Consider the following 12,288-nt stretch of genomic DNA (forward strand, 5'->3'; position numbering starts at 1 on the left):
AAACCATCTTATCACACCTATAAGTTCATATGAAGTTAAAACTTTATTTTTCACTTATTTAAAATATCACCTCTAAATAATTACATTATACACCTAAGGTGATTCATTAGCACTAATGTTATTTAAAAAATTCTTATTATTCGTTACAAAACCTCTCATAAGGCTTTTAAACTTGGATTATACTGCCATGCCTATGGTGACTTGGAAAGTGAACGAAAAAGTAGTTCTTTCTACGACCTAAATTCAGCTAGTAACAAAAAAATAACTTGAAGGTAAGACTTATTTTATAATACTGATTTAAACTTTTTTTTACCATAAAAATTAGCATATAAAAGCAACAACATTTAGAAACAAAAATTCCATTACCAATGAGAATTCAGAGTAAAACAAATAAATTACCTGGTGCACAGAAAAATGCACAAGTAACCAATCACAACTGTCTTCCTTTGTGAATTTGATTGATTGAAAGACTGGTATAGCAAAGTGATGAAAAACTGACCCAATCTGTGATTACTTTCCACTTTCAAATGAAAATTGCTCTAATACTAATGACTTAGGTAAAAGGGATGAGGCAAGAAGTCAGTGTTTAAAACACATTTAAACCTAGCTGAGCCTTGGGAAAATTTGTCTTTTTACAGCTCCCAGGGAGCCCATACATTACCATGCAACTCTGGTAATGATGCTGGATCTGGTTTTGGGTAACGCACTGGTACAGCTGTGGCATTGTATTCCTTAAGCCTGCGCATCAAATTATTCACCATCTCTGGATATACCTTTGACAGTTCATTTCTTTCTTCTGGATCCTCTCTTATATTGAAAAGAAAGGTACTGTTTATATTATCAAAATAATTTGGTGCATACTCGATGGGATAAGAACTCTCTGCTGGTGGAAGCCAACTTCCATTCCCTGGACATCCTGTTAAAAGCTTCCAATCACCAACTCGTATGGCAGCTTGTCGACAGTGTTTATATGGCTCAAAGTGAGAGTCCCAGTAAGCATCAATGGGGTCGATATTGTGCAAGATTTCCTTCCTTGGTGAAGGTTCTCCATTACTCAATGTTTCCCACACATTGTAACCGTCTAGAGGTAGATCCTCAACAGAACCTCCTGATAGATGGACAATTGTTGGAAACCAGTCAGTGACATGGATCAGTTCTGAATTTATCTGTCCAGGTTTTGCTAACAGTTTGCTGTGCACAAGACCTATACCCCTCATCCCGCCCTCCCATAGTGACCCTTTCCATCCTCGCAGAGGATAGTTATTACCGGCTGCATATATCTGTCCACCATTGTCTGTACTGAAGAAAAGGACGGTGTCATCCCACAGGCCATGTTTCTGTAGGGCCACTGTTATGTTGCCAATCCCTTCATCCATACAGGTAACCATGCCTGCATAGGTGCGGCGAGCAGGGTTTTTTATATCTTTGTATATCTCTGTATACTGTTCAGGTACCTGTAAGGGTGAGTGAACAGCTTGATATGCGACGAAAAGGAACAAAGGTGTTTCTGGATCGTGAGAAGAAATTATATCAACTGCTTCATTTGTGAACAAGAATGTTGAATAGTTCCCAGCGACATCAGCAGCAACTTCTTCATTTCTCCGCATGTCGTACCCGTTCAGACCACCGTATCCTTTTGATGGATATCCAAGGCCATTCTTATGAGTATAGTAATCTTCTCCACCTGTCAAGTAACCGAAAAAAGAATCGAAACCCCTCTGAGTTGGAATGAACTCTCTTTTGTAGAATCCAATATGCCATTTTCCGATCATGTGTGTACTGTAGCCACTCTCTTTCAGCTTACTCGCGATCGTAGTGTCATTTTTAGGCAATGCATTCGCCTGAGAAGGCCAGATTATTCCGTGTTGTAGGCCAGTGTGAATTTGATACCTGCCGGAAAAGAGCTGACTTCGAGTTGGCGTACAAATTGGTTGCACGTAATAGTTCTCCAAGCGCACTCCATTGGCTGCCAAACTGTCGAGAAAGGGAGTTTTTATGCGTGGATTGTGGTAACCGATATCATTAAAGCCATAATCATCGGCCAGAATGAACACTATGTGCGGTGGTTTTCCAGAAGCAATTTGCAAGCCGAACAGGAAAACTAATGTCACGAGACGCTCCTCCATTTTTGATGTTTTCATTTTCACTAGAAAGAAGGTGTGCACACTCTGGTTGCGTTGCATCATGGTCGTGCGCAAGCCGAAAAGGGACAATCCAAGACGAAAGACGAAAAAACATCTTTCTTAATTCTTCCCCGAGCTCAAAACTTACCATCTCTACTTTTTCTACCTAATCCAAAAGATTTTGCAAATCCGAAAACAAATTTGGACTTGATATCTTTTATACAAATCGCTTTTGAAAAGTTTGTCGAATCGAGAAATTACGGTGGCCGGTAAGAACAAAACAGAGTCACAAAACCTACAACACAAACACAAACTTAAGTTTGTGTTTGTGTCGTAGAGTTTGTGTTTGTGTTGTAGAGTTTGTGTTTGTGTTGAAGAGTCTTGTGTTTGTGTTGCGGATTTTGTGATTCTGTTTTAAGTTTGTGTTTGTTTTTTTGCAAATCCGAAAAAATATTAAGAATCGTTTTTTTTTTTTTTAGACAAATCGCTTTTGAAAAGTTTGTCTGATCGAGAAAACAATTTTAAATCCTGGTTTGATTCATAAATCCACAAAAGACTTTCATGAAAATCGAAAATAGTTTACAATCCAAGAATTTCTCTAAAATCCAGAAAATTTTGGCAAATCGAGGAAAAATATTTTGTCACGTAGCACTTTTATGCCAGTAGTCAGCAATTTGTTACGATACAGCATATTGTGTCGCACTAGGTTGCACTAGGTCGACTTGGAGTCACTACGCGAACGGACTAAACTGTACCAAGTGTCTTGAGATGTTCTACCACAAAAGTAGAAAAAAATTTGTGAGCAATGAGCTATTCTGCCGTCGATGTATTGTTCAGATTTAGAAAAATACCATGGTGTTTCTACGGACTTAAGGACTCTAAAGAGAAGGTTGATTAAGTGTGGTACGGAAGCCGTAGTGAGCTCCTAAGAGCGATTTCCTCCGAAATCGCTCTTAGGAGCTCACTTAAGGCGACTCTATGTAGTAGGTCGTGTAACAATCTTTCAATTATCTTAACATGCATCGATGATTTGAAAGTCTTGGAAAACTAGGTGGAGTATAGGATCGAAGGGAGGTCCACAGATACCGACAGGTGTCTTCTCGTTCGTTCAGAAAGACCTACCAAAACACCTCTCTTGAAAAGAATGGGAAAATTAAAAATTTCCGCGATTATTTCCAATAGCAATTGATTGATTTAAGAGACGAAACGTTTCTCCTTTTCTAAAAGATTGGTTTTCTCAGACAGAAATGCCACTACCCTACTTACCCTATTTCATCCTTCATAAAAACTTACACAACTTTTGTTTTTGTACGAAGAGTATCTTGAACTTGGGTTACCTATGGTCTTCCAAAGGTGGGTGCGGAGCTGTAAGTGTAATTTGAAAGTTAAAAACCATCTTTATCACACCTATAAGTTCATATGAGGTTAAAAGTTTTTTTTTCACTTATTTAAAATATCACCTCTAAATAATTACATTATACACCTTAGGTGATTCATTAGCAGTAATGTTATTTAAAAAATTCTTATTATTTGTTACAAAACCTCTCATAAGGCTTTTAAACTTGGATTACACTGCCATGCCTATGGTGACTTGGAAAGTAAACGAAAAGGTAGTTCTTTCTATGACCTAAGTTCAGCTAGTGACAAAAAAATACCTTGAAGGTAAGACTTATTTTATAATACTACTTACTATAAAAATTAGCATTTAAAAGCAACAATGTTTTGACCGCTCAACAGTCATTTTCAAGTTGAAGGATAACATATTTATCATACACTTAAATAATCAATTGTAAAAATGCTAATGAGATACTAAAACACTCAACAAATTTAAATAGAACTTACTTTAACCTTAACCCATTAAATAGCAGTGGCTAATTAGAAACAAAAATTCCATAAGGAGCCAGTGAGAATTCAGAGTAAAAACAAATAAATTACCTGGTGCACAGAAAAATGCACAAGTAACCAATGATCACAACTGTTTGATTGATGGAGAGACTAGTACAGCAAAGTGATGCAAAACTGACCCAATCTGTGATTACTTTCCTTGTTCAATCAAAAATTGCTCTAATACTAATGACTTAAGTAAAAGGGATGAGAGAAGAAGTCAGTGTTTAAAACACATTTGAACCTAGCTGAGCCTTGGGAAAATTTGTCTTTTTATAGCTCCCAGGGAGCCCATACATTACCGTGCAACTCTGGTAATGATGCTGGATCTGGTTTTGGGTAACGCACTGGTACAGCTGTGGCATTGTATTCCTTAAGCCTACCCATCAAATTATTCACCATCTCTGGATATACCTTTGACAGTTCATTTCTTTCTTCTGGATCCTCTCTTATATTGAAAAGAAAGGTACTGTTTATATTATCAAAATAATTTGGTGCATACTCGATGGGATAAGAACTCTCTGCTGGTGGAAGCCAACTTCCATTCCCTGGACATCCTGTTAAAAGCTTCCAATCACCAACTCGTATGGCAGCTTGTCGACAGTGTTTATATGGCTCAAAGTGAGAGTCCCAGTGAGCATCAATGGGGTCGATATTGTGCAAGATTTCCTTCCTTGGTGAAGGTTCTCCATTACTCAATGTTTCCCACACATTGTAACCGTCTAGAGGTAGATCCTCAACAGAACCTCCTGATAGATGGACAATTGTTGGAAACCAGTCAGTGACATGGATCAGTTCTGAATTTATCTGTCCAGGTTTTGCTAACAGTTTGCTGTGCACAAGACCTATACCCCTCATCCCGCCCTCCCATAGCGACCCTTTCCATCCTCGCAGAGGATAGTTGTTACCGGCTGCATATATCTGTCCACCATTGTCTGTACTGAAGAAAAGGACGGTGTCATCCCACAAGCCATGTTTCTGTAGGGCCACTGTTATGTTGCCAATCCCTTCATCCATACAGGTAACCATGCCTGCATAGGTGCGGCGAGCAGGGTTTTTTATATCTTTGTATATCTCTGTGTACTGTTCAGGTACCTGTAAGGGTGAGTGAACAGCTTGATATGCGACGAAAAGGAACAAAGGTGTTTCTGGATCGTGAGAAGAAATTATCTCAACTGCTTCATTTGTGAACAGGAATGTTGAATAGTTCCCGGCGACATCAGCAGCAACTTCTTCATTTCTCCGCATGTCGTACCCGTTCAGACCACCGTATCCTTTTGATGGATATCCAAGGCCATTTTTATGAGTATAGTAATCTTCTCCACCTGTCAAGTAACCGAAAAAAGAATCGAAACCTCTATGAGTTGGAATGAACTCTCTCTTGTAGAATCCAATATGCCATTTTCCGATCATGTGTGTACGGTAGCCACTCTCTTTCAGCTTACTCGCGATCGTAGTGTCATTTTTAGGCAATGCATTCGCCTGAGAAGGCCAGATTATTCCGTGTTGTAGGCCAGTGTGAATCTGATACCTGCCGGAAAAGAGCTGACTTCGAGTTGGAGTACAAATTGGTTACACGTAATAGTTCTCCAAGCGCACTCCATTGGCTGCCAAACTGTCGAGAAAGGGAGTTTTTATGCGTGGATTGTGGTAACCGATATCATTAAAGCCATAATCATCGGCCAGAATGAACACTATGTGCGGTGGTTTTCCAGAAGCAATTTGCAAGCCAAACAGGAAAACTAATATCACGAGACCCTCCTCCATTTTGGATGGTTACATGAAGTATGTTGTGTAACAATCTTCAATTATCTTTTTCCTGGTGCATGTCGGTAGACACTATAAACATGGCGACCGCGGAAGGATTCAGGACACATCGTACAACTCGAAGCGATTCTCAAAAGAATGGGCAAACCACGCTTTCCAGAGGATGGGGTAAGCAAGCAGCTCAGAGACTCGACACGAAGGACCAGTTCAAGAACGACCCCCTTCTTAAAACTTTGGAAGGAAAAATTGCCGTCAATTTTGGTGATTATAAACCATGGCAACGCACTACTCAGTCAAGATTTCAGAACGTAGGACAGACCAGGAGAAAAAGTGCCAGTCGTCCTTTGTCAGGGCAGACTGTGGTATCTCTTGGAAGTGCTCCTGGATTTTCTCGAGAAAAAACAATAAAAATAGGACCACGGCCATTTAGTGCAGCTACGAGTACGGCTTGTTCCACGGTTTGCAATCACCCATGGACGAAAAAACCCCCAGTTGTTGACGATGCTGAGGAGAAGAAGAAGGAAAATGTGTTGTCTATATTAAAGGTATTTCCTGATAGGTGCAATGACCTGGTTATAAAATGTACTAAGCTTGAACATCACTCTAGGGCTAAGAGTGACAGTTTCAGTGCATGTAAAGTTGATGCTTAGCTGTAAGAAAGTCAAACAACAACAACAACAAAAACAACAGCAAAAACCACAACAAAAACAACAACAACAACAAAGTTAAGAACATTTGATCATTATCATCAACATATTTCCATAAAGACTAGGTGAAGGTAGGACAGGAAACAAGTTTGCACTTGTTTTGCTCTAGTAGTTATTATTATAGCACAATTTACTATTAATTCAACAACATCAATAAAATAAAAAGAAATTTCATCCTCTTTGCATATTTCCACACAGGGTGAAAAAGAGTGGGGTAGAACACAGGAGTCTTAGTTTTTTTTTTTTTGAGATTTTTCGCTAGTTACAGTATCTCCCTTTGTTTGCCCTTATTTCTCTTACACTCTGTTTTCCATCATGTTTATATCCTCAAATTTATTGACTCAACTCAAATAATTCCAGAGCAAACAGATTGCAAGAAAGACAAATAAATATATAAAGATAAAGACTTCATGTATAATAATATTTATTTCTCAATGGTGTGTGGTTTAGTAAAGGTAATCTAGATCTAAAGTGTGATTCTTATGTTGTGCTTTGAGAGACACACAGTCTTTCTTTATTCACAAATATTAGATTTAATGGTACTTGCAAACTTTCAAACAAACTTTACAGATTACAGTAGGCAGGTTAAAGACATACCTCTGGCTAATATCTCAGGGAAAGGTTACTAAAGAGTGCACTATTCTTTCTCCAGATTCAAATTAAAACAAGACAGAAATCAATAGCTGAGTATGAAAACAGAAAGAAAGACCTGTATCTTTTGAGGATTTTGATATTTTGTTTTGGTAAAACCTTATTTGTTAGTATCATCTGTCTCTCTGAGTATCTTGTGTGCCCTTATTTTGGAGGGGTATATATATCTTCATATGCAAGTAACAAGCAGTGGTGGAGTCTTGTCACTGGAGAGAACCAATCCTTTACGCCCTGACATGCATATTCTCCATATTTTTCTCTTTTTTTCTGAGGTGCTTACATAGAAATTTGGTTTGTATATAAAAGTAATGAGCTTATTTGGTTGGTGATCATTTCCTTTCTTTTTGTGACTGTAATTTGGGACTCAAAGGTCAATATTGTAAGGAGAAATTAAATGCTAGTCACTCTCAGGGATCAAAGAGTTGAACATTACTGCAGGTATATGAACACCAGGGGTATGACGGGGAAACATGGTGGCCTTTCTGTTGATCTGCTTAACTCCAGATTGAAAGGTACTGGTCTAAGTCCCAGCTGAAGTAACTATCTTGTGCTCTTGTGTAAGACCCCCTTTCTTGTATTGTATGAATATGTGAGTGACCTCCTTAACTGTTTTACCAGACTTATTGAAAACATGAAGATCACTGATGAGATTGAATCGTCAGAGAACAGGATTGTGAGTTAAACTGCAACTGTATCTTCTTACATTCTTGTTTTGCTACTTTTGTCATTACTCCTGATAGTATAGACAATCATTTTTGCCCATCAAAAGGTTTAATCTCAACCAGAGCTTTTAATGTATAACCTACTGTTATTTAATTTTTTTAGCATGGAGATGTGAAGTCTTTACTTAGGAAATATGAAAGATTCAGGGTAAGTTACATTTACCAGAAATTTGATTTGAAATGTTTCAGTCTGAGGCTTTGGCTAGGAAGATTGTATGTAAAAGCCAGTTGATAGTAATCTTTACCATATAACATGTTGTATTTAATGCTAGTATAACTATTGGCTTAACATTTGAACTTCCATGAGTGACCAAGATCACTGGGACAAAATGTCTCTCTATCAAGCAGACAAGTAATGAGAATAAAGAAAAATATCAATTATAGGATTATTACAGTAGTTGAACCAATACCCAATTCTCCAAACCAACATTACAAGAATTGTATGGTGGACACTAAGGAGAATTACTCATGATCAAGATCTTGGAGATGAAAAAGTGAAGGAGTATCTGGAAAGCATGATATATTAAATGTAAAATTTACCCAACAAAGTATTTTATAACATACCTAGTAAATTTGTTTAATCAAATTCAATTGTGTGAGTGTGCTTCACATTCCTAAAAAAAAATTTTCCATTAGGTTGAAAATGTTATAAAACAATTGGTTCATACACCAGCTGTGTGTTCATCGAGATATGAAGCACACAGGAAGTTTGGAGAGCACGAAAGATGCATAAGAGTTGCTCGAGGCGTAGCTGAGAGCAACTCTAGCTTCTTGAGTGCTCTCCAAACTTCCCAAGTTTGGAGAGGCATGCTGATGTATGAACCAATTGTTAATTTAACAGCAATATTAACATACTTACTTCTGTTTGCTTGGGTTGTTCTATAGTTATGGAACAAGTCTTTTCCTTTTTTTCAGCATTTGATTTGTAATTGAATGATTAAGGTATCATTTCTTTGACAGGGTGCCATGTCAACATTAAATAAGAAATTTGATAAAAACCTTGTTATAACAAAGAAGAAACTGGAAGAAACAAAAGAATTAGTCGACAAAGAAGTAGCAGGTACATTAAGTAAAACTATTACTTTCTCTACCTCAATGGTCTATGAAACATTTCTGTTGTGAGTGTGAAACTATTCTTGAGAACTATAAGCTATTGTTGTCAATTAGTGAAGTTTGTTCACCAAAAAGTTAGCCTCTAAAACTTTTTTCCTGAACTTCACAATTTACCTCGAGGGTGAAGTCATTCTATGGACAGCACTACTGTATTCATCTCCCTAAGTGAGTTTCATTGTTTACTTTCATTTATTTATCATTTACCTGATTAGAGTTAGAGCACCAACTGAATGTAATGGACAAAAAGTTGCTAAAAAAGAGGGAAGAAATGAACATACTGTTAAACTATAAGGTAAGTTGAAAATATGAGGGAGTGAGGCACTGCAACAGAGTGTAAGAGAAAGACTGAATGGTATTTCATACATGGAGGGTGTACCAGAGACCACAGGGTTTTGAATTGTGTTAAAAATTGAGGTGGCTGAAAGATGTTTTATTACAAGAAAATCAAGGGTAGAGAGCTTTCTAAATTTTCCAATCATGGTTACTTAGTGAACAAGGTAGACTAAACTTATGAGAGTAAAAGGGAAGGGGGTGGGGTGGAGAGAATGAAAGAGATTCCTCCCAATGTGAAGTTGTTGTCTTAATTGTTGAGGGTTCAAATTCATGGATGTCTTCCTGATGGGAGTGCACAGCACCAGGGGATTTAACTACACTCTAGCACACAATGTTTTTGATATGTTGGTTTGAAGTCCTTGTCAGGGTCACCTTTACCTTGACAATCACACTACCCTATCAAATCCCCATATTGTTAAACCTAGTATTGTGAAATGTTATGAAAATTGAAATCTTGGTTATGCTTTTTATTTGTTGTTTTCTTTGTGTATCTTATGTTAGGATAAAGAGTATCCTGCAAAGGCACTCCAAATAGCCAAACTGAAAAGACAAAGGGAAATTTTAGAGTCAACATTTAAGGTTAGCATTGGTTCCTTACGAGACCTTCGACATCTTGTTATACTTTATTATATGATATCAGAAGTAATAATTTTTACAAAATGTGTACCCAGAGAATTAGAGCCACTCATTGTAGTTAGGCCATTGAATTACTGGCTCATTTGACAAACATCTTCTAAACTGCTAGTAGGATTTGAAGGTAGACTTAATGGTTTTGTGCTATGATGGAGTGAGGTGTTAAATTTGAATCCTGGTTACTGAAAAGAATGATGTTTCTAGTTAGTAATACAATCATTCTCAAAAAGAGAGAAATTCTGATGTATTAAGTGCTGGTAAAAATAATTATTTTAAATAGATTTATGGACTACAGTGACATTCACTTTGAGTTTGAAATGTTTTTTTTTCTCATGACTTTTTTCTTGATTTCATTTTACTAGGAGGAACTAGAAGAATTACAAGTTGTGGTTGATGCAGAGAGAGATAAATTCAGTCAACATAGAATAACTGTCCAACAAGAAATAACGACACGAGTAACAGAGGTACATTTATACAAGAAATTCACTGTTCAGCATTACTGGCTAAGTATCAAGGAGACTGGTGGTGAGGATTCTCTGGGGGGTGGTGGAGTAGGTTAAGAGTAGGTGACAACAGAAAAAACTGACTGTAGAAGTTTTGTAAAGAGTTGCCTCTTGTTGCATGGTGTTTGTAGGGTATCATAGTTTTATTTTATTGTTTTATTGTGCTTTTGTTTTTTTTTTCAATCATGATTTTTGTTTTTGTATATTTTTCAAGCCAATGGCAAATTAAGGCTTAAGGAGCAATTGATTGGTCATGAAAGACCTTGACAATATGTGTCTGCAAAGTGAAAATAGTTGATTGTCAGACTTTTGCATATGAAAAAAGCATATGAGCCCTGTAACAGTCTTTAATATGCTCTTTCATGTTAGGATACAATAAATGCTATGGGAGATGAGATTAAAGAAATGGCTTTACAAAATATGATCATGAAAAAGGTAACTTACTTATGGCTGTTCTTGTTTGATTTTTACTGAATTGAATTAAAATGCTTCCATTTATGTTGATTTTGTGTTCTTCATCTTATAGGAAGTTGAAATGCATAAAGATGAGCTAAAATCCCTGGAAATGAACAATGCAAAGTTGGAAGCTGAAATTAGGTAGGAAACCTATCCCACATGACCCTTAGCCTGTTCTGGTGATAATGTGTTGAAAGTGAGCTGGACATCTTGCAATTTTATTTTGCTGACGGAATTTCATGTATTTGCTATCCCAACAGGAAACTCTTAGATAGTGAAGCCTTAGACACACAAGCTGAGATATTCCCAGAAGTGTTTGGAAAACGAGAGAAGTTAGTAATTTCTGTGAAATATCTTTTGTTAACCCTTTATTCTGTTCAGGAGCTTTCAATCATTTAAAATTGAAGGCAGTTTTATACCCAAATGGCTTGGTCTAAAAGACTTTTATATTAGGCATAATAACAATGATTATGAGAATAATGATGATGATGATGATCATAATGACAATAACAAATATGAAGGTGCCATCCAAAGTCTAAGTGGTTCTAACTAACTTCCTTTAATTGATATTTTTATTTTGTCTCTTTGACCATACCCATGGGTGCTGTTGTAAAGTAATGATTTATTTTCATTTTTCTCCAGGTGCACACCAGATATGGAGCTTCATCTTGATATACCAACCCATGACTGGCTTCCAATATGACATCTCTTAGAGATTACTTTCTCCACAGATGAATCAGAATCTGATTTTAATGTTTGTGTCTTCAGTATGACAAATGTGAAAAGAAAGTTTAAACATTCAGTACAAAGTAACTTTTACTTTTTTGTTGTAAACATGTTCACAACTTGACCCCTCCACTTTTGTTGCTGCAAAACCCTTTGCTACTCATCAAACTTTCAATGCAATGCTTTACATCAGATTTCTTTTAGTTTTCCTCTGGTATTTTGGCATGTTTCTTCTCACCATTTTACTGAATTACTCTCAAGAATAGAGATGTGTTATGTATTTAAAAGGAAACTTCAAGCAAAGCTGATGTTAAGATTTTGTGCTAATGAAAACTGTTGAATTATCTGCAAAAAATAGAAGTGATCATTTTCTAAATTAACTGAACAAGAGGTGTCCATTGTGATACATTAATGTATTTTCCCTTCATATTTTAAGTTTTTTATGACTGCGTGTAAGAAATTTACTAAGTGTATATAAACTGATATGAGAATCTTGATTGTCAAATTTTGATTTTGGAAACTCAAAATTTTATTTTAATGTGGAATATAGGTAATGGAAAAAATGAAGGTAATGAAAACTTGAAGTAATTCTTAGCGAAATGGCGGTGGTGTTTGGAAAATGGTCGAATGCCCGTGCATCTCTGGAAAAACTGCGTGATAAAGCGCACGG

General features: G+C 36.7%; 3 protein-coding genes across 3 annotated transcripts; 1 reads left to right on the forward strand and 2 right to left on the reverse strand.

Annotated features, from left to right (window-relative positions):
* Positions 1-24: 24 nt before the first annotated feature.
* On the reverse strand, positions 25-2,172 carry LOC131782001 (arylsulfatase I-like). Its single transcript, XM_059098711.2, has one exon. The coding sequence runs from the start codon at positions 2,139-2,141 to the stop codon at positions 633-635; it is 1,509 nt and encodes a 502-aa protein (XP_058954694.1). The 5' UTR covers positions 2,142-2,172; the 3' UTR covers positions 25-632.
* A 1,637-nt stretch (positions 2,173-3,809) lies between these two features.
* Positions 3,810-5,420, reverse strand: LOC131781978 (arylsulfatase I). The gene has a single exon (XM_059098683.2). It carries the CDS (start codon positions 5,418-5,420, stop codon positions 4,281-4,283), a length of 1,140 nt encoding a protein of 379 aa, XP_058954666.2. The 3' UTR covers positions 3,810-4,280.
* Positions 5,421-5,779: 359 nt separating this feature from the next.
* Positions 5,780-12,240, forward strand: LOC131781979 (uncharacterized protein C20orf96-like). The gene is made up of 12 exons (XM_059098684.2): positions 5,780-6,319; positions 7,134-7,192; positions 7,751-7,805; positions 7,958-8,002; positions 8,815-8,914; positions 9,180-9,259; positions 9,802-9,879; positions 10,296-10,397; positions 10,806-10,871; positions 10,963-11,033; positions 11,153-11,224; positions 11,535-12,240. Exons 1-12 carry the CDS (start codon positions 5,795-5,797, stop codon positions 11,593-11,595), a joined length of 1,314 nt encoding a protein of 437 aa, XP_058954667.2. The 5' UTR covers positions 5,780-5,794; the 3' UTR covers positions 11,596-12,240.
* Positions 12,241-12,288: the final 48 nt, after the last annotated feature.

The sequence above is a fragment of the Pocillopora verrucosa genome, chromosome 3, assembly GCF_036669915.1.
Source record: "Pocillopora verrucosa isolate sample1 chromosome 3, ASM3666991v2, whole genome shotgun sequence".
NCBI lineage: Eukaryota > Metazoa > Cnidaria > Anthozoa > Scleractinia > Pocilloporidae > Pocillopora > Pocillopora verrucosa.

Coding starts and splice junctions, on each gene's coding strand:
- LOC131782001 (XM_059098711.2), bottom strand. CDS start 2,141: ATGAAAACATCAAAAATGGAGGAGCGTCTCGTGACATTAGTTTTCCTG.
- LOC131781978 (XM_059098683.2), bottom strand. CDS start 5,420: ATGATCGGAAAATGGCATATTGGATTCTACAAGAGAGAGTTCATTCCA.
- LOC131781979 (XM_059098684.2), top strand. CDS start 5,795: ATGTTGTGTAACAATCTTCAATTATCTTTTTCCTGGTGCATGTCGGTA. Junction 9,260..9,801: donor ACATACTGTTAAACTATAAG/GTAAGTTGAAAA, acceptor ATCTTATGTTAG/GATAAAGAGTATCCTGCAAA. Junction 10,398..10,805: donor TAACGACACGAGTAACAGAG/GTACATTTATAC, acceptor CTTTCATGTTAG/GATACAATAAATGCTATGGG.